This window comes from Ambystoma mexicanum, chromosome 9, assembly GCF_040938575.1.
Source record: "Ambystoma mexicanum isolate Mex_15411 chromosome 9, UKY_AmexF1_1, whole genome shotgun sequence".
NCBI lineage: Eukaryota > Metazoa > Chordata > Amphibia > Caudata > Ambystomatidae > Ambystoma > Ambystoma mexicanum.
The window spans coordinates 274,072,494-274,093,739 of NC_090931.1; the positions used below are offsets into that span (position 1 = coordinate 274,072,494).

At 47.3% G+C, this 21,246-nt stretch overlaps 1 protein-coding gene across 9 annotated transcripts in view; it reads left to right on the forward strand.

The window, feature by feature from the left end:
• Positions 1-21,246, forward strand: part of NF1 (neurofibromin 1) — a 3,279,657-nt gene that overhangs the window by 835,377 nt on the left and 2,423,034 nt on the right. For all 9 annotated transcript variants that reach the window (XM_069614617.1, XM_069614618.1, XM_069614621.1 and 6 more), the window contains exon 12: positions 6,960-7,094. In XM_069614617.1, the coding sequence (XP_069470718.1) occupies positions 6,960-7,094 (135 nt within the window). The remainder of the gene's footprint in view (positions 1-6,959; positions 7,095-21,246) is intronic.

Here is a 21,246-nt window from a genome sequence, read left to right on the forward strand (position 1 = left end):
AAGGTGCCGGACTCCGCACCACAGTGCCCGAGGTCACAACCATCACCGAACTCTGTGGTGTTGGCGGCCACGAGGAAGTGGCTGGCTAACCTGGCCTCATCGTCGTCAGTCCCTCCGGACAGCGAGGGGAAAAAGGATGGACGACATGGGGATCAAGTGATCTGCACGGCGGTCCACAATCAAGGCGGCTAACACCTTGGCGATCTGAGCCAGGTACGGCAGGGAATTGTAGTATAAGCTTGGACCGATCCTGGAGCGCCTCTCCGACGATAAGAAGATGGAAACCTTTGCTATCAGACCATGCCATCATGGTGGCAGTGGACATCGCTGACGCAGGTTTCCAGCAAATGGGGCACGGTGTCTGCCTTTGGCAGGGTTGGATGGATGCCACTGGCTTCCATCAGGAGGTCCAAGCAAAGGTGCTGGATATGCCCTTCGACAGGCGAGAATCTGTTTGGGAAGGTGGTCGACTAGTCCTTCCAGTCCATCAAAACAGATACGGAGACGGCACCTTCCCTTGGCACTCTTCAGCAGCACTGCTAGTCTTTTTGCTCCTCAAGGGGAAAATCGAGCAGGTCATCAACGGGTTTCTCCATGTGTTACAGACTGCCGTCCAGCTCCTCAAGGCAAAAAGCTTACAGGGCTGCTCCCAGGCCTACGGTAGTGGAGGACCGTGTTGCCGTCCCCAGCAGGGCAGGACGCTGGCACCCAAGCAAACATGAACTGGCCAAGACATCAGGCCCTCACTAGTGCACCCCGGTGGGAGGCCGGCTGACTAGGTTAGTCAGGGATTGGAGGAAGATCCCCAGCAACAGATAGATGCTGGATGCTTTCACCCAGGGACACACCTTGGAGTTTCAACACTGGTGTCCTCTTATTCCACTGGTTCCTCGGCAGGAGCAGCACATCCCTCAGCTTCTGCAAGAGGTGTGAGCCATGTTGCAAAAAAAGGGCAATAGAGCTTGTTTCCCAATGGCTCCGGGACACCCGAGTCTATTCTAGATACCTTCTGGTCAGAAAGAAGACACAAGGCTGGATGGAGACCCATCCTGGACCTATGCCATCTGAACAAATACTTAAAATCCCAAAAATTCAGGTTGGTCCTGTTGCATGGCCAACTGGGAAGAGGGGATTTCTTGACGTCATTGGACCTGCAGGATGCCTATTTCCACATCCACATCCCCATTCACAAGAAACATCGAAAATGTCTAGGTTTCGTGGTGCAGCGCCAGCACTACTAGTTCAAGGCCCTACCATTCGGCTTGAATTCGGCCCCAAGAGTGTTCACAAAGTGCCTGGCACCGGTGGCGGCCCATCTACGTCTGCAGGGCATACAAGTATATCCATACCTGGACGATTGGCTGATACACGCCCGCTTGTGGGAGCTGGCCAACAAACACAGGAAGGCAACCGTTTGATTATTGAATGAGCTGGGATTCTCTGTCAACTATCTGAACTCCTGCTGAATGCCATTGCAGAACACAATGTTCTTCTGCGCCAGACTGAACACAGTGGTTTGCCTGGAGTCGCCCTCGGAGGAGAGGCTAGCAGCCATTCAAGGAAAGGTACAGCGGCTGTCGTTGGCGAAGACTGCTATGGTGCGGGCCATCAAGTCATTACTGGGCATGGTGTCGTCCTGCATCTACCTCCTCAGTCTCTGAAGGTTGCATATGCAATCGTTACAGGAATTCTTGGATGTCAATTGGATACAGGTGTCAAAGTTTCACAGACAAGATCCCTCTCAACAAGGAGTTCCGGCACGCGATAGTGGTTGGGGGTCCACAGCGCCTGAGGCACAGGATTTTAAAACCCCCATACCAGGTGACTGTCACCATGGCACTGCCCTGGAAGGTTGGGGGGCACACACCGGATGTCTGCACGCCAGGGGCCTGTGGCTGCCGCAGGAAAAGGATCTGAACATGAACATACTGGAGCTATGGGCAGTGTTCTGGGCCCTCAAGTAGTTCCTACCGTCTCTGAAAGACAAGGTGGTGTGGATCTTCACTGACAACGCCACCACCATTTTCTACATCAGGAAGCAGGGGGGCACTCGTTCCCCAGCGCTCTCTAAGGAAGCTCAGGACTTGTGGCACTTGGCCATTGGATGCAATGTTCTTCGTGCCTCTCTACCTGGCGGGAGTCAAGAACACCATTGCAGACTCCCTCAGCAGGGTACTATGCTCCTGCCACAAGTGGGAACTTCGTCAGGGTCAGGTGGACCGCCTGTTCGTCGAATGGGACAGACCCTCGATCTGTTTGCCATGGCGGTGAACTCCAAATGCTAGAAGTTTTCTAGCAGATTTCACCAGCCGAGGAGCCTGGTGGGTGTGCCCTCCTTCCATGGGAAGGGCTGTTTCTGTACGCGTTCCCTCTCCTGGTATATGTCATCAACACACTAGAACAGTGCCGATGCAAGATGATGCTCATCGCCTGGTGTGGCCGAGGCAGATTTGGTATCTGGATCTTCTCAGCCTGTCAGCTTGCCTCCAATCAAGTTGCTGGTGCTTCTAGATCTGCTCACCAGAGAGGGAGACTCAATCCTTCATCACGACCCACGATTGCTGAACCTGAAGGCTTCGCTCCTGCAGCCTTAGAGTTTGTAGGTTGAGTTGCCAGCGCACTTCAGGGAAATGATCGCCAAGGCAAGGATGTCACCGACTGTGAAGTGCTACGGCCATAAGTGGAACTGTTTTGTTACATGCTGCCGGTAGCAGAAGATTACCCCTCTGAGGGTCACGGCTCCACAGATTCTTCTGTACTTGTTGTCCTTGGAAAAAGCTGGGCTGGCTCACGCATCCATCAAGGTACATCTGGCGGCCATCTCACACTACACCAGTTCCCCGGTGAGATCCTTGATGTGGTCCCACAGTTTCTCCAAGGACTTTTCTGATCCTTCCTGCCGGTGAAGGCTCCTGCCCCGGCATGGGAACTCAACGTGGTTCTTACAAGGCTCATGGGGGCCCTCTTTGAGCCTATGCATCAGGCACCACTCAAGTTTCTCTCGTGGAAGACTGCTTTTCATCTGCCAGACCTGTGGGTGAGATCCAGGCCCGTTCCTGCAAGCAATGATACTTGACTTTCCACAAATCAAGGGTGGCACTGCGTACACACCCCTCTTTCATGCCAAAGGTTCCATCGGAATTCCAACTCAATAAGCCTTTGATGTCGTCTGTTTTCTTCCAGAAACCTTTGTTGTTGGCGGAGAGGGCCTTGCACTCGCTGGTCGTTGCACGTGCCTTGAAGTTCTACATGACAAGCACGACAAGTTTTCAGAAGACTTCTCAATTGTTTGTGAACTTTGGTCCTGTGATCCATGGAAAGGCCTTGTCCAAGGCTTTCATTTCAATGTGGCTCTCCGACTGCATCATGCAATATCATCGGTTGGTGAAGCGGCCGCTGCCGGGCCGTCCGAGAGCCCACTCCACTAGAGCAATCGCTGCGACGACGGCGTTCCTTGCTGGTGTGCCCCTGATGGACATCTGCAGGGCTGCTACACTGAGGTCCACGTACAACTTCACAACGTTCTACTGCTTCGACAAGCATTCCAGGGAGGAGTCCAGAGTCGGCCAAATAGTGCTATGCAACCTGCTCGCTTGAGGTGAGTCTGCTCCAGAGGTAAGCGTTAATTGCTTCTTTTGAGCCTTGCAACCTTCCGTGATTGTGTAATGTTGTACTGCTGTGTTTTCGTAATTCATGAAGGGAGGGTTTGCATGTGAATCCATGCCAGACCCCATGCTGGAGAAGGATTAAGTTACTTACCTGTAACTATTGTTCTCCAGCATGGGTCTGGCATGAATTCCCATGCAAACCCTCCCCTTGGCCCCTCTGTTATATTGACACTTAACATGCTCAGCAAATCCGAAGATGGCTGCCATAGGCGGGCCTTAGGGAGAGGACTGTCATTGGATGGGGGCAGTATAACCCAGAAGACAGTGATTGGTTTAGTGGAGAAGTGAAAGTGAAGCTGTTTTTTCTTTCTACCGAGGATTCCCAGCCCGATGACTGGGAATATTCATGAGCATGTGAATCCATGCAAGACACATGCTGGAGAACAATTGTTACAGATACAGGTACCTTTCGCATAGATATTAAGGTTTGGCTCTACCCTTAACCATTCTCTTGCTGCGTTTTCCCTGGAACTTGGAGATGGCATGTCTGCTGATCTGCTGGAGTTTCCAGCGGATTTCTGCTGATTTGGCTGTGTTTAAAGCCCTCGCTTGGCAATGCTTGCAGGGTGCAGTGCCATGGCCTTATCTCAGTTTGGGTTTTTTGCTGCTAGAGGTCAGGTCTGGAGTTCTTGTAGACTCCAGGTGGCAATGTCTGCTGCTGTGCTGTTGACTTTTGCTGTCTGCCCCGGGAGCTGTTTGTTTGGGTTCCTAATTCTCCTTGGAGACTCCCTAGCTAGATCGTTCACTCCTGGTTTGTTGGTGGATATCCTGAAAGGAGCTTCTCTTTCATTGGGTGACTGTTCAAGTCCCTATAGAGGTGAATTCAGCAACTGCATCTGTGGGGACGGGAAAAGTCTACTTACCAGGTTTTTTCTGGTCCCTGGAGGCCTTTCTGCCGGAACTGCCAATGTTTGTACTTAAGTTAGGGTTCTATCACAGTGATTATTCGTGATATTCATTCCTGGTGCTCCCCTGGTCCATTTTAGTGATTCCTAGGAGGAGAGTCCTAGCCGTGATTCCCCATAGACTTGCATTGGGGGGGACCTCCCATTCTGCAGCTTCATCTGGGTCCCTTTTATGATCTTTGAAATATTTCCTTTTGGTGTCCTGTGGCCTTCCCTGTGGTTGATCATTGCAGCATCTGCACCGTGGGGTAGAACTGTACTTGCCTCCTTCAGTGTGGATGGCCCTTTTCCTTTTACCATTATCTCTCCTTTGGAACTTTGAACTGGAACTCTCCTAAAGTGGGTACGTACTGCCCTTGGACAATTTTACTGGATCCCCTATGGGTTCAGTGAGCTCTGGGCTAGGATTAACTATTTCAATACTTACCTGTGATTTTCTATTCATTGTCATCGCTTTCATTTCTGCAATGGTAAATGTTCTTGAAACACACTAACTGCATTTGGTAACATTGTGTGTATTGTTCCAGGAAATATAGCAAGGAGGTAATAATTGATTAAATGTTCATTGCGTCTCAGAAGCTGTTGCTAAATGTCACTCATATCTGAGGCCTTAATGTACTGTCCTGGGCAACTGGGTATTAATATGTAATAAGGCCAGAGGAAGTCTATATTAATGATAACTTTGTGTTTTTTAGACCTAGGGATTGTGAATCTATTTTTACTTTGTTAAATTGTTTCCATTCTTAATGCCACACCCTTCTATGATATTTGCTGGCTACCAGGCCTAGGGCCTTTCACATGTAGTTCGGGGGGGGTGACTGCATTGGTTGTACATGCTACTACGTACTTACCTTCTTGTTAGATTGTGTGGTATCCCGGTTTTCCCAACCCCCTCTTATTTACGTTGGGTGCTTGGCCTTGTTTAGAGTACTTAATGGAACTCATAGTGTTGAGACTTTAATAAAGAGTACATTTTACATCATATCAATGAGGTGTATTTTCTGGATATGTATGTGGACTAATTGTACCTCTGTGTCGACCCCTACCCGAGAGTTGAGCCTTGTCGCTCTGACTACGCAACCTATGTTTAAGAGAGGTTTGGCTTCCTTTTCTTGTCGCTTGTTTTTGCCTCCCCCTAGGATTATTTGTAATACCATCCTCAACAGAGGGCGGTACATAAACTGCCTTAACAGCAGTCACCAGAGTTTTGTTTCAATTTCTGGTGCACGAACATTCGCCCTCTTTATTTTTTACCAGACAAAGCCATTTTGGGAACCATATACTCAAAATGGTTGTCCAATGTGATTTGTCATGTCCTTTGGCCATTTTGCTTTTTTAGTAATCATTTTCTCTCACTTCAGTAAATGGAATAAAAGGACATGACACAACACCATCTGACTGGACTGGTAGAAATCGAGGCTGGAATAGTTGTGTCCCAATCTTCATTTTGGCCAGGGCAGGTCTATTGCTGGGCAGATGTGGGGCTTGTGCAGTCCATGATTGAACAGCCCTTACCTGTTTGGAGCAGATCCTTGAAATTGCTGGGCTTGTGCGACCCAAGCCTGAATTTTGGCGAAGAGGATCCCTGCAGCTGTTCTATTGGCTGTAACCAAGAATCTAAAGAATGGGAGCCTACGTTGAAGACTGCTGCTATGGATAACCAATATCGCCCAAGCCATTGCTGGATGATGCCCAGCTGCTTATTCTCTGACCACCTGCTACCCCTGGACCTCCATAAATGGGACCAACAGCAGAAGTAAGGGTCCCCATGCTTCTGAATACCCCAGGAGTGGTGCAAGTGTACTTGCCTCCTTTTTGTGTCCTCACCCCATCGACCCTTTTGCTACACAGATGCCAAATCTTTGATCTTCATCAGTACTTTGCGTTTGTTCCTCTTGTTATATTGCTACTGAGAGGATGGCTCCGTTTAATATCAAAAGTAGCAATCCCTCTGTCCTAGGGAGCCAGATTTCTAGCCGAAAACCTGGATTAACAGCGCCAGCCATACATGTCTCAATGTCTTTGTGCACAGTTTGCCCATCTCTAAATGTCAGTGCTTTTAAATAGTCAGGGAACCCAATTCAACCTGTAAACTGCACGTGCACCCCCTGCCCTGTCAATATTCTGATACAATTGTCCTTATTTATTATTTGGTTTGTCACTAGACCTTCCCAAATAGAAGCAGGTCCAATGCCATAGTGTGTTCTACCCTATTGTGTTGCATACTTGACATTCTGCATAATGAATAGAATACAGAGGTTGCATAAAGTTTTATTCAATTTGGTTAGGCCTAGATTTTGACTCCTAAATCTTTATAATTGAAGTTTCACATGGCTCGAAAGTCATGCTTTGTGATGGCTTATAACGTAAATGCTTCTTCTTTTAGTCTTCATTGGATTGGTGGCCCAAGATTGATGCAGTGTACTGTTATTCAGCTGAACTCCGCGCAATGTTTTCTGAAACTCTTAAAAATGTCATACAGAGTTGTGGTTCAAGTGCAACAGCAAATCGTTTGACGCAGGTAAGATATGTAATGCTCCTGGTGTTTATCTCATTACATTTTCTACGTCTTCATATCATGCCTGCTGTTTTGTTGATCTTTATAGTCTGGACCAAATAACAGTAGAACAATCTAACCCAAAATAACATTGAACTGCTTCTGTTCCATTAATGTTAAAGCATACACTATTCTTGTTAACTATTAATTATGAACCCAATAGTTTGGTTTCTTTAGAATTTTCTTTTAAATGGTGTGCATTTCAGAAAAAGATTCTTGTTTTTTTCCTTAATTCCTGGCCCAATGGAGTTGTTTTGCAACCTATTTAATTTAGAAATTCCTAAGGTGCCTGTGTTTCTCTACATATGAATTTATGTACCTCACTTTCTCATAAATATTCTTCTACATAGCACACAGTCGATGTTCATTGTAGTTATAATGCAGATGATCGATAGCTTTTTGTAAGTTTTATCAAAGGGGAAGAAATTAATGTGTTTTCTTGTTCATACCGAATTTCACTCTTTAACAGAAGATTTTTATTCGTATTCGTTATGTTTGGAATTGGTACAGTAGCCAACACTCAGATACTTGTGGTACATGGCAAGTTGTATTTTTAAATGTTCATGAAGAAAGACATGACATATGTGTACCATAATCTAGAAAGTACAGTTTTGCCTAACAATTGTACGATTGTTTTAAGCTTAGTAGTTCTACGTTGAAGTCTAGTATCCTTTAGTGTAGTCCTGACAGAAGTGAGACTTATTTTCTTTTATTTTCTATTTGATTCTGGAATCTGTAAAATACTTTTTAACCCTAATAGTGTGTGTGATGTCCAGTTTATTCGCTTTCGGTGGTGTTGGTGTTTTATATATTTTGTTACAGAAAAGAGCACTGGTACTAGCAATTCTGACATTGATTAGTGGTGCTTTGTCTTCTGCTTCTTATTGGCTGCTGCCGTTCACATGGTCAGATGCCATCCAGTCACTGTTTTGCATGGCAGTGGGCTTCTTGTGCTGTAAGTATAACCATCAAAGCTACCACAGAAAAGCTTTCATATACTTTGACTTTTCTGTGAATAGCTACCATTGCTGTCACATCACAGCATCCCATTTCAAAGTCTATATGTAGCATGTGTTCATCTATTTAAGCAGTGAAACCATTGCCATAGATTCATAAATTGAGCGATTTTCAATTCTTAGTACTTTACACCTGTGATCATGTTTTGGTTATTACTGTATGAAAAAGAAATGTGCTGGCTAAGTGCTAAACGTTTGATTGGCTTGGAATGCTTTACACTTCTAGTATCGTCGTTCTCCATCATGACTCATTGTTGGGCCAGAATTCCTATTTTGGGCATTCTATGGCCACTTTTGGGGGCCCCTAAATGTTTTTCTCCCCTCCCCGCTGGCCCCCACCCTTGTCTTTTTTTTTGTACTTTAATAGCTTTTAAGTGGTCAGAGGGACTTAACCTGAAATCCCCCTTCCATTATTTCCCTTTGTAACTTATATAAGCTATATGGTATTTGGTCACCCCTAAGGTGGCCAGTACCAGGGGTGTCTCTCAGGCACCCCACTGCTGCCCTAGAGTGATTGGGCTACTGTAATTTGGTCTTAAGGAATAGTTGATGGTGGCTGTACTTTAATGTTGGCTTCACCAATGATACAAGCCATTTTACTGCATTGGTAGACTAATGCACCTTGTTGGTAGCAATTGGGGGTACCAGTGGGTTGACCACGAGGTGGCCTTAAAATGGCCGTTCTGACCATGTGGATTCCTTGTAAGCTGAACATGGCTGGCTCAATTCTAGTCTTAACTGGTTTAGGCTAGTAGCGGTCCCTGGACTAGCCCTCATTTTATTGGGGGGCGGTGGACTTTGGTGGAGTGGCAATCCCAGTGACCAGCATTTTTGGTCACCTGCAAATCTCTCCCCAGCCCCCTTTTGTGATTGGCCGGCTGGCCTCAGGCCAATCCCCATACACTGGGGTAATTTAGTTTTAGTTTCTGCCCTAACTCACTCTTTCTGATTGGTCCTTGTAACTTGGAGGTGGCAGTTCTGCCAACCTGCTGGAGTTTTAGCGCTGATTCCCGCTGTTTTAGTCATTTTTAAAGCCCTCACTCGGCAATAGTTGCTGAATGCAGTGGTTTTGGCCTTATCCCAGTCTGGATTTCTTGCAGACTCCAAGTGACTCCCCACATCTGCTGGGTTGAGCCCATCACTTTGAAATCTTTTCTGGGCCGTTTTACCGCTTCATATTGCTGCTTACTGCAAGGATCTTCTGCTTGGCTATGAAGTGCTCTTCTGCTTGGCTATGAAGTGCTGTGGGCATCCAGAGAATAACTGCAAGGTCGTTTTGCGTGGATAGTCAGTCTAGGCTGTCTGAAGATGCCACAAGCCGTTGTCCTTGCCCTGTTTTCTGCCGTGCTGCTGGCTTTTGTTGTTCACCCTGCTGCTTGCAGCTGCTTGTTCGGATTCCCTGTTCTCCTGGATGACTCCCTTGCCGAATCATTCCCTCCTGGCTTAAAGGTAGAGATCTTGTGAGGAACGTATGTTGCTGTGACTTACATTGGCTGAGGGTTCAGGTCTTAGACGGGCGAATCCTACAAACCGCACCTGTGGAGAAGAGCTGTCTACTTACTGAGTTGTTTCGGGTCCCTGGAGTCATTTCTGCCAAAACTGCTGTTTTCAGTACTTACTGTGGGGTCCTACCAGAGGTGATTATTCCTGATATTGCCTCCCGAAAGTTCCGCTGGTCCATGGTGGTGATTCCTGGGAGGAGAATCCTAACCACACTCACCCATACATTTGTATTGGGCAGTCATCCTGTTTTGCAACTACTTCATGTGGGGGTAGGGGTCCCCCTTTTGACATTTAGAACACGTCCTTTGGGTCACCTGTGGCCTTCCCTGGGCTTGATTGTTGCAGCATCTGCCCCTGTTGGATAGAAATGTGCTTGCTCCTTCATTGGGGATGGGTCTTTACATTTTACCATTATCTCTTATGGAACTTTAAACTGAACTGGCACTCTCCTTAAAGTGACCCTGGGGTAGAGACCTGCCCTTATACATTTTTACTGGATCCCCTAGGGGTTTGTTGAGCTTTGGGCTAAGGCTCACTATTTCAATACTTGTGTTTTGCTATCCATGTTTCATGCCCCCCTTGTATTTCTCCACTGGTAAAGGTACATGAAACACTGTAACTGGTAAAATTGTGCATATTCCTTCTAAGAAATTTAGCAGGGAGGGGAATATTGTTGAAATATTCATTGCGTCTTCGAAGCGTTTGCTAATGTTCACTACTGTGCCATCCTCCCTAAGGCCTTAATGTATTGTTCTTGGCAAACTGTGCCAGAGAATCCCATCCTTGCTGACAGGATGGGATTCTCTGGTACAGTTCTAAATTGGTTTACCTCATACCTCACAGGCACAGATGTTGCGTTCTAACCTACTCCAGGTCTCCTGCGGAGTCCCTGAGGTCTGCATCCTCTCGCCAATCTTTTTTTAATTTTTTTATTTAGTTTTATTAGGTTTTAATAGACACAGGTCATACAAAAGGGAAAAAGAGAAATGCGTATCAACATTTGATTACAAGAGAGTTGGGAATTCAGTAAGCTAGATTCAGCATTGTACACAAACTTGGTTTACTTTCTCAAATGTGACATGTAAGATCTTATAATAACCATTCCTGTTTCCATTCCCTCAACCGCCTGCCACCCCGCCCCCACCCCTACCCCCCACGAGCTTGGCATTTATTTTAAAAGAGTGGTGTGGTCTTATGTTTGTGGTCACTTTTCAGATTCTAGGGGACCCCCTTATTGGGGAACACCTTTGTGGGTGTTCATAGCATTTTGGGTTACATGTGAAACAGTGTCAAACAGCGGGAGGATATTACATAAAAAGCCAATTAGCAGGGTGAAGTTCAATACATGCTTCTACACCCTAATGTATTGTTCCTGGCATATATTTGTTCAAGAAATCAATCCACAAAATATCACATTGCGTGGACCTGCCGTATAGGGATGACGTTATTTTTTCCATGATGCATATGTTTGACGCTACATTGACCCATTCTCTCTCGTTCAGGGTTGTTGCAGATTTCCACTTCAGAGTTAGAAGGGCCCGGGCAGCTAACAGTAGCTGTGCGGCCAGACCTTGGACTCTTCTCCATTCATCCTCCTACTTCTCGAAACCAAACAAGGTGAGATAGGGGTCTGCTGTTCTTTGGACCCCGTCTAGGTCCCTAATCCACCCGAGGACCTCGTCCCAGTAAATCTTAATTCGGGGACATCTCCCCCACATGTGCCAATGTTTGCAACTTCCCCACTTTCGCGCCAACATAGTGGGCTGGCTGATTGGTACATTTTGGAGAGTCTGATCATACTGCCACCGATGTAACAGTTTGATAGCATGTAATTTATATTGACATGATATAGATATTCGGGGCGCCGCTCTGCACATTTTCTCCCATGTATCTGGATCAATATCTTCCCCCACATATCTCTCCCATTTTGTAGTTCCTCTACCTGCCTCAGTGTTTTATTCATAGCCGATAGCAATCCCTTCATCTCTGGCCTGGAGTTCAGTAGTGTCTCAAAAGGGGTAAGTTCTCTTCTCAATTTCTTTCCACTTGGGTCTCATTAAGATGCCCTTAATCTGTAAGAATTGGAATGTGGACAGTACCCCTATCCCTAGGGCCTCCCCTATCTCTGGGAGTGTGATGGTGTCATTTTTCAAGAGCTGGCCTACTCTCTCCAGCCCCTCTTCATACCAAGTTTGAAATATTTCTACATTGGGGATATGGTCATTAATACCTGGGGACCTCAGGTGGCTCAACGGTGATGGCCATGTGGTAATGTTCCTCATCTCCGTGCCTTCCCTCCATATTTCCCATATGGTTTCCAGTATCGGGTGTGCTTTCAATCTGTTTAATAGTTTACTCCTTGGGGCCCACAGCCACTCGGAGACCGTGGCGGGGGATTGGTAGTGATTGTCCATTGAGATCCACTGTGGTTCTTTCTGATTACGTAGTTGGGAATAAGCACCCATAGTTGAGCCGCTTGATAATATTTCCTGATGCCTGGAAGACCCACCCCGCCCTTGTCCTTAGGCAATGTCAGGGTATCATATGCGATTCTAGTTTTTTTCCCTTGCCAGGGGAATCTTACGATAGCCTTCTTGACCTCTAAGAAGTGTCCTGGTATCCTAATGGGAAGCATTTGGAAGGGGTATAAGAACCGTGGGAGACAGATAATTTTTATCGCATTGAGGCGTCCTAACCAGGATATTGTCAATTTGTCCCATCTAGCCAGGTCTGCATGGAAATTTTGAAGGAGTGTCGGGAAGTTGGCTTCATATAAGTCTCCGATCTGTCTTGTAATTCGTATTCCTAAATATTGCAACATACTGTGCTCAATCGTAAGACAGAGGAAGAAGTATTTGACTTTGTTTGCCTCTGCGGACCCTTGTAGGGGGAACAAAATTGACTTGGGTCTGTTGACTTTAAAACAAGATATTTGGCCATACTCCTCAAGGAGTTGCATAGCTATGGGGATGTATGTTTCCGGGTTGGCTACATGAAGGAGTATGTCATCGGCATACAATGCCACTTTATACTCAGTCTGGCCTAGTTGCAATCTCTCTACCTGGGTGCCCTCCCGAATCTTCTGTGCCAATGGTTCCAATGAGGCGGCGAAGAGGATAGCTGAGAGGGGGCATCCCTGCCTGGTACCCCGTTTTAATTCAAACCATCTAAAGTATTCTCCATTTACAAATGCTGAGGCTTTGGGTGCTGTATAAACTGCCTGAATCCCCCTCCTAAATTTGGGCCCTATCCCAACCTTGCATAAGACTCCTGTCAGGAAGTCCCATTCTACCCTGCCAAAGGCCTTTTCTGCGTCTATGGAGAGTGGGGTCATTGTTCATATTTTTGGAGGCGTTGACCAGATGCAAGGTTTTACGCATGGTGTCTGCACCTAGTCTCCCGAGTATGAAGCCCACTTGGTCAGGATGGATGAGACGAGGCATAAGTGTCTCCAGTCTGGTGGCCAACACTTGTGTATACATTTTCGCATCAACATTAAGCAGCGATATGGGGCGATACAATCCACATCTTTTGGGGTCCCTTCCATCTTTAGGAATCACCATTATGAGAGCCCTAACAAAGGAGTCTGGAGGTCTCCCTGATTCTAGGGTGTCAAACAGTTCAACCAGGAATGGTATGAGGTGGGTACCAAAGGATTTGTAGAATCCAGCAGTCTTCCCCTGGGGATTTGCCTAGCGTTAGCCTTTTTATTGCATTCTGTATCTCTTCTGTTATTGGAGATTCTAAATGAGCCGATTCAATGTCCGTTATTTTGGGTATGCTGATGGCAGCAAGATAAGTGTCTATGCCAGTTGGATCTGGGTCTGTCTCCGGGGTATACAGTAGCAAGTCAGCAAAGGCTTCAGGGATGCTAGGTTTGCTTGTCACAGTGTTGGGCCTTTCATCAATTATCTCCTGTACCCTGCGTTCCGCCTGTTGTTCCCTTAGTCTAGCGGCTAGTATTGCATCAGCTTTGTCTCCTTTTTCATAACATTTTTGTTTCAGCAAACAGAGTTTGCGTATAGTCTGCTCATGCTCTAGGAGGTAAAGTTCCTCCCTTTTCTTTTTTGATTCACTAATTTTGATGGGATCTACCGTGTCTCCTCCCTTAGCCTCCTTATCTAGCTGGCAGATCTCTTCCTGGATTCTATTTTCAATCAGAGCGCTCTTTTTTTTACGAGCCCCTTCCCTTATGAGAACCCCCCCTCCAGGTTGCTTTTCCCGCTTCCCACACCCCTTGTTTAGAGACTTCCCAGGTGGTGTTCGATTTAAAGTATTCGATAATCTGTTTCCAGCTCGTTCTTGAAGACAGGGCCTTTCCATAAGGCCTCATTACATCTCCATTTACCGCGCCTGACTGGTAGGTGCTCCCACTGTGTGTCGGCGATCACCATATCGTGGTCCGATCATGTGATTGGGGTGATCTCCGTGTGTGTCGTTGTGTTATGTAGATCTCTTGAGAAGTAAATATAGTCAATGCGAGTGAAGGTGTTGTGCGGGGCTGAGAAAAAGGTGTAACCTCGTTCATTTGGGTGCATTCGTCTCTACAAATCGCTCATCCCATACACATCCGTCATGTCTGTAAGCTCAGTATGTTCTCCTTTAGTTCTCTCTCGTTTCTGGGTTACCATTCTTTCGATCCATGGTAGGATCAGCCCATAGGTTAAAATCGCCACCTAGAATGATGTGGCTTGTCACCTCGAGCATTATTTTGGGGATTGTTTTAGACAGGAATTTAACTTGGCTTACGTTGGGAGAGTAAATCGTGGCAATTGTCACTTGCACTTTTCAAATGGAGCCTGTTACCAATAAAGCTTGGCCTTGTGTGTCTGACCAAATCTTGGTGACCTTAAAGTCCTTAAAGTCTGTCCCTTTCCTGATCAGGATTCCCACCCCTCCTTTTCTCAGCGGCCCAGAGCCCCAGAATTCTATTCCATTTAGTTTCCCAAGAATTGACCTCTCATCTCCCTTCATATATTTGGTCTCTTGCAAGAGGAGGATATCAATTTTTGCTCTACGAAACTCTCTGGATACAAGGGATCTCTTGGTCGGTGAATTAAGACCCTTGACATTAAGCGTTCCCACCCTTAGGGAGCCCCTTCTGCCTGATTCAGCGGTCATCGTAATTGTGCAATGTCAAAGTGTACAAAATATTCGACCGCAACCACCAACATGCCATCTGTTCAACTGACCACATTTAATTTCTCTCTTTTTCAGCCTCTGGAGATGTCACCTTTGCCCTTCCCTTAGCCTTGCCCTGTACCCCTGCCTCCCTTCCCCTGCCTTCCCTCTCCCCATTTGGTGGTGTCCGATCGAGTCGAGCTGCAAGCACTGGCCTGGCATCGAACCACCAGTGGAGACCGTTACCTCACGGTCCGTTGCGGAAATAAAATCAAAGTAGAAATAAGCCCCCACTACCTTCCCCTTGCTCCTAACATATAAATCAAAATCCAACATCAGTCTCAATGTTAATCTAGTAACCAGTAATCAAACCTTGTGCTATTGCAACATGTTTAGCTTAAGTATACTAGCTCTGATATGCACGCTTTAATCTCTTTCCCAGATCTCAGTGCCTCCATGTTCAAAAGAGAGGGAGAAGGGGTATACCCATCTATAACGACCGTCTCGTTCCTTCAGCCATTTCGTGAGGGGTCCACACATTCTCCTGAGAGCTAATGTCAGGGAGGACAGCTCTTAGTATATAGTTATTTGTGCCCCTCCTAGGGTGATCGCGCCTCCACTCCTTGCCTTCTCCAACACCCTGGCCGTGTCCTGGTAACAATGAAACCGGGCGAGGACCAACCTTGGACCTCCAGGGGGGCAGAGGGGGCCACCGGCTCTGTTAATGTGTTTCGTTTTGGGTTTGTCGATGGCCCCATCGGCGACTAGCAGCTTGATGATGTCATGAAGTGTTTTCTTGAGGTCCTCTTCCGTTTCACCTTCTTGTTCTGGAATTCCAAAAAAGCGTAAATTGTTCCGCCTTTTGCGATTTTCCAAATCGTCCATTTTGAGTTTGAAATCTTCTTCCCTCTGCTCCAGGTCAGATATTCTGTGTTCCAGCTGTGTGTCTCGAGTGTTTATCGTGACTTGATTGTTCTCAACTCCTTCTAACCTGTCTTCAATGTTGTCCAGGCATTGCGTGATCTTGTCGATTTTTCCGCCTATGTTGGCCCCCATGTTCTTTATCTCGCTCAGTAGGGCGGCAATGTCCCCCTTCGTGTTAGCAGTTTCGACATTCGCGATTGCTGTGGTTGCCATTCTGGAGTTGGTGGCGCAGTGAGGTGACTGGGCGTTAGCAAAGATGGCCAGCTTTTGTTGTGCGTTCATATACCTCAAGTGGCACCCTCCTAGGAGGGTCTGAGTACTGCAGGGTTGAAAGCAGGGGTGCCAGAGTCATTCAGTGGGGATAGCTTTTGCTCACAGCGATCACCGACATCAGTCACTCTTTACTGTCTCCCCAAGCCATTCAACCTATGACTTTTTCGTGGAAATTGTGCCTGGTAAATGCATGGTCGTTGGAATAGGAGTGAAGTGGTTGGTGACTCGCTAGCGTTAAATTTAGCGCCTGGTACCTGCACACTTTTCACTTGGTTTCTTGAACCTATGTTGCTTCCTCTTTCCTATGCGCAACAGTATTAATCGGTTCAGTGTCCCACATATGTGACCTCAGTCACAGATGACCCCTGTATGATTCCAGGAGATATGTGCATAGTATTAGCGTCTCAGGCCAAAAGTGTTGTCTTCACTGTTCCCTGATATGTGGCGGCGTCACCCATGTCCCAGCGCTTTATTTAGCGGCGTCTATTAGCTTCCTTGGGTGTGCCGCGTGTGTGGGGGGGGTAGAGCCGTGCCTAGCCGCCCTTTGTGAAAAATACTTTTGAACGCCCGTTCCAGGACACTGGAATGCTGCGATCTCACTTTTTTGTTCAGTGGTTCGGTGGGGGTGAGCTCCTTCCTACTCTCTCCCCCAAGCCGCCTTAGTGGAGGTGTGCCCTGTAATTGTTGATGGATCCAATACGCTTTTGGGTTCCGCAGGGGCCAGTCAGTTGTTAATGGTCACCAACGTTCAGTTCTTCTCTTGACAAGGTGGGCCTTTTTACACGCAATTTGGGGATTTATGCACGTTCTGTAGATGCGTCTTTAGCTGGGTCCCAACCACATATACAATGTCCCGCTCCTCCCTGGGGGTCTAGTGAGGGCACCGTTCTCACCTTGGTTGAGGCCCACTGGTGTGCATTGGTGCGAGGGCTGTTGGAGGGGATGTAGTGTCAGAGGCAGGGAGAGCACGCAAGGCTTGGGTCCGTCGTGCGCGGGCCTTCGCCTCGCTCCTGCCCAATACGAGCGTTCAACTCACTCCACATTCACAGGATCCACCGGTTTCCTTCGCTGCTTCCGATCGGCTTCCTCCTATGCGGGTCATGCCTTGAGGGCCCGCAGATCCACCACAGGGCTCGGTGCTCCGCAGGAAGGAGCCACGGTCGCCCAGACTGGAGGGGGTAGGGGCTCACATGTCATAGCTGCACGTCCGATGAAAAACAGCACATTTTTTTTCTTCCCAGTTGGTGGGGGTCTCTTCCAACCCCGATTTACTGCTTTTCAGGACCCGAAGCGCAGAGGTCACATGAAAGAGAGCATCTGTGCGCCCCCTGGTGGCCAACCACCAATCTTTTTTTTTTTTCAAAAATTGTTTTTATTGTTTTTGATACAACAACCTTTGCAGATATTCAAGTGGCACATGCTTTTGGGGCTTGTAATGACACACAAGGAAAACAAACTGCAAATGAAATAACTAAATCAAAACAAAAAATGAACTTTCTCCAAGAGCGGAGCAAATAATAAAGAAAGCTGGTGGGGGCAAGGTCCAAGGCAGGAACGGGAAGGGTGCTTCTTTCACAGTTGGCTTCTTGTGAAGTTGTCGGTATGTCTCGGGGCTCGGGCCCGGGATGGGTTCTTTCAGGGGACGCTTCTGCAGATTTGTGTAACCTAGTCCGCCAGGTATTCAACGATTCGGTTGGAAACAGGCGTCCCTGGGTTCATCGGCTGTTTGTTATGCCCCTTTCCTTTCAGTCCTGGGTTTTCCTCCAATGCAGCGCCGGGGGTTGCCTTGCCATGCTGGGGAATTGTTGTGTGTAGTCCAGGAAGGGGGCCCAGATGCGCTCGAATTTGGTTCTGTTGCCGAGTCCGATGGCTGTAACGTTTTTGGCTGCTACGATTTCCCAACATTTGGACCACCACATTTGTGTGGATGGGCCTTCCGGATTTTTCCAAAGTCTGGCGATGGAAATTTTTGCGGCTGTCAGGAGGTGGGAGTAGAGGTCCGCCATTCAGCCTTTTAGGGGGAGTTAGCCGTCCCCGGTCGCCCCCAACAACACAATTCCCGGGTCCCAGGGGATGGTAAGCCCAGTTATTGCTTTGATCTATTTGAGGGTGTCCCTCCAGGATTGGGTGGCCTTCGGGCAAGTCCAAAAGAGGTGGAACAGGGTTCCTCAGTCCGGGCAGCCCCTCCAACACTGTGCAGGGATGGCCGGGTTGCATTTGTTTAGGATCTCAGGGGTGCGGTACCACCTGTAGCAAACTTTAAACGCCCCTTCTTTGTTTGTCACACATTTTGAGCTTTTGTGTGCCCGGGCACCACCAATCTTTTTTTAACCTTTTCATGGAGCCTCTGGGCACTCTCCTCAAAGATCCCAATATAGCCATCCACCAATATGCAGACTATAGTCCGTTGTACATGAGTAAATAGCATGTAGGACATAATTCGTCTCTGCGACCACGTAGCCTTCATCCAGACCTGGATGTCGACCGCCTACCTCAAACTAAACCCATCCAAGACTGAATTTGTCCTCATTGGTCCGCACATTAAAAACAACTTATCCAACAATGGCTCAATGATGTGCACCTAGAAGGATTTGATCCACAACTCTCAGACTCTGCAAAATCCTTAGTCTTCACCATGACAGCAGCCTGTCCTTCCAGAAACACATAGCCAAGAAGGCCCAAATAGCCGTGTTCAGAATCTGTATCCTTTGAGAAATCAAACCCTTCATCCTGCTGCAAAACTTCAGGACAGTAGTACTGGCCCTGGTGGTCTCCCACATCGATGGGGGCATGAGGGATATGCTCTCCTGACAGGGCTCCCAGCTGTTCAGTTTGCTCCCCTAAAAGCAGTCCACCACGTTGCAGCACATCTAATTATGGGAGCATGGAAATTTGACCGAATTACCCCATCCTATGCAAACTACATTGAATTCCACACCAAGCCAGGATACTGTTCAAGGCTGCATGTGTCATCTACAAAGTAGTGTCGAGTAGCACACCAGCATACTTGGCAGCTAAGCTCCACATATCTGGTGGCACACGCTCCTCGTGCAGCAAATCGACCATCCGGCTTGAATCATAACTCGCCTGCAAAGAGAGGACCTACAAACAATCCTTCTCTTGTCATGAGCCAACCCTCTGGAACTCTATCCCGGTGTCGGCTGGACTAATTGCAATGGACACACATACCGACGCACAGACCTCAAAGTACTGCACTAATATTAAAAGATGCCTGTCCAAATGCTGGCTACAGACACTCTGTACAGCGCTCTGCTGGCCTCTAGTTAGGTCTGCGCTTTAATCTAAAAACGCAACAAACTGGGCATTAATACTGTATTATGGCCCTAGAAGGTCTAAATCATGGTGTGATGTGTTTAGGGCCTAGGGATTGTGAACCTATTTTCCCCTTTTGGTTACATTGTTTGTTTTTCTCTTTAATACCACACCCTGCCATATATGTTAGGTGCCGACTACTAGGCTAAGGGCCTTTCACATCTACTAGGAGTGGGATGTATCTTTCGTACACTGCACTTTGTTGTGCAGGCTACTAGGTGTTTACCTACTTGTTGAGTATCCTGGTTATCCCAACCCCCTTGTTATTTTATGTTGGGTGCTGGCTGTTTGCACAGGACCCATATATAGACATTGGGGTTGGGGGAGGCCTTGTATAGGCATCTGTTTTTATACATAAACTTTCAATCTTTTTAATACTGTTTTTCAATGTTTAAAGTACTTATTGGAACTGAAGGTTTTATGTGTGTGACTTTATTAAAGTATTTATTTCTCAGTATATCAGTGTGGTGTATTTTCTGGATTGGTGTGTACGGACTAGTTGCACCTCTGTGGTGACCTACTACCCCTGGGTTAGAGTTGAGCACAATTATAATTGTATTTTATAACATGCTTAATACTAGTGACCCGTTTCTAAGCACGAGACCAGGATTTGAACCGGTGTTGCTATGCGTTGTCTTGCTTCCAAAACAAATGCATTGCCCCTGAGCTATTCTCCAGGCCTAGCTGTGGCCATGCTACCTATGTTTAACAGAGGTTTGGCTTTTCTTTCTTGTTGGGTGTTTTAGCCTTCCCCCTAGGGTTAGTTGTTGTAGCATCCTCAACAGAGTTTGGTACCTTTCGAAGGCAAAAGGGACCGACCCCGTCCAGGGGGCAACGGGTGGCCAGAATATCTCTCCCGGCCAGGAGAGCATCTCCGTTCAAGCAGATTGTGAATAAGGGGATGCCGGACCGCAGTCCGAGACCAACCCCTCACGACCTGAAGGAGGTGGGGGGGGGGAAGAGGGAAGGGGCAGAAGAACTCCAGGGCACAGACATTTTCTTCATCGGATGAGGAGAGGCTTTCCGTCCACACCGTCCACGATGGTGACGACAGCGACAAGGCGAACACCTAGGAGTCGGCTGATGAAGGTGATGACAATGACAACCTAGATACCGACGGGGACATGGGCGTTGGGCCCATTTTATTTTATTTATGTGCTTATAAACACCAAGATCCCACATGTATCAGGGTGCATAACAAAAAACAGGGATACAACATACATCGAAATTGAACAACCTTGTCTGACCTGACTAAGGGGGTCCTTTATTTGAATGTATGTTTTTAGGCCCTTTCTGAAAGCCAGATAGGTTGGTTCGAGTCGAAGGGCTAGGGGTAAGTTGTTCCATTCCTTCGTTGCCAGTACGGGAAAAGTCCTGCCCGAACCGGTTGCTTGTCTATGTTTGGGCACTGTGATCCTGCCTTGTGTCTCTGATCTCAGGGATCAATTGGGGATGTATCAGGAGATCTTTTTCTTTATATAATAAGGTGCAGTGCCATGCAGGCACCTATGCACCAGTGCCAAGGCTTTGAATTGAATCCTATCTTCAGCCAGTGTAATGCTTTCCTGTCCATAGAGAGGTGATCACTTTTCCTCTTTCCTTTAATTATTCTAACTGCATTGTTCTCCATGACCTGACATTTCTCAAGGTAGTTCTTGCTAGCCCCAAGCATGAGTGAGTTTCCGTAATCTAAACGGGACAGAACGGGTGCCCTTACGATCGAGGTGCTGTACGTCTCACTCAAGAAGGGACGAATGGCTCTGAGAAGGCGGAGATGGTAAGAGTTGTCCTTTTGCAGGTAGTGAACCTGCGCCTCTACTCCCATAGAGGCTTTCATTGCAAGCCCAACGGTTTTCACTTGCCGAACACCTGAATACGGGTGTCCTTGATGTAGAAGGCCTCGTACTCTGGCCCTAATTTTTTACCATGAAGGCACATCTAACTTC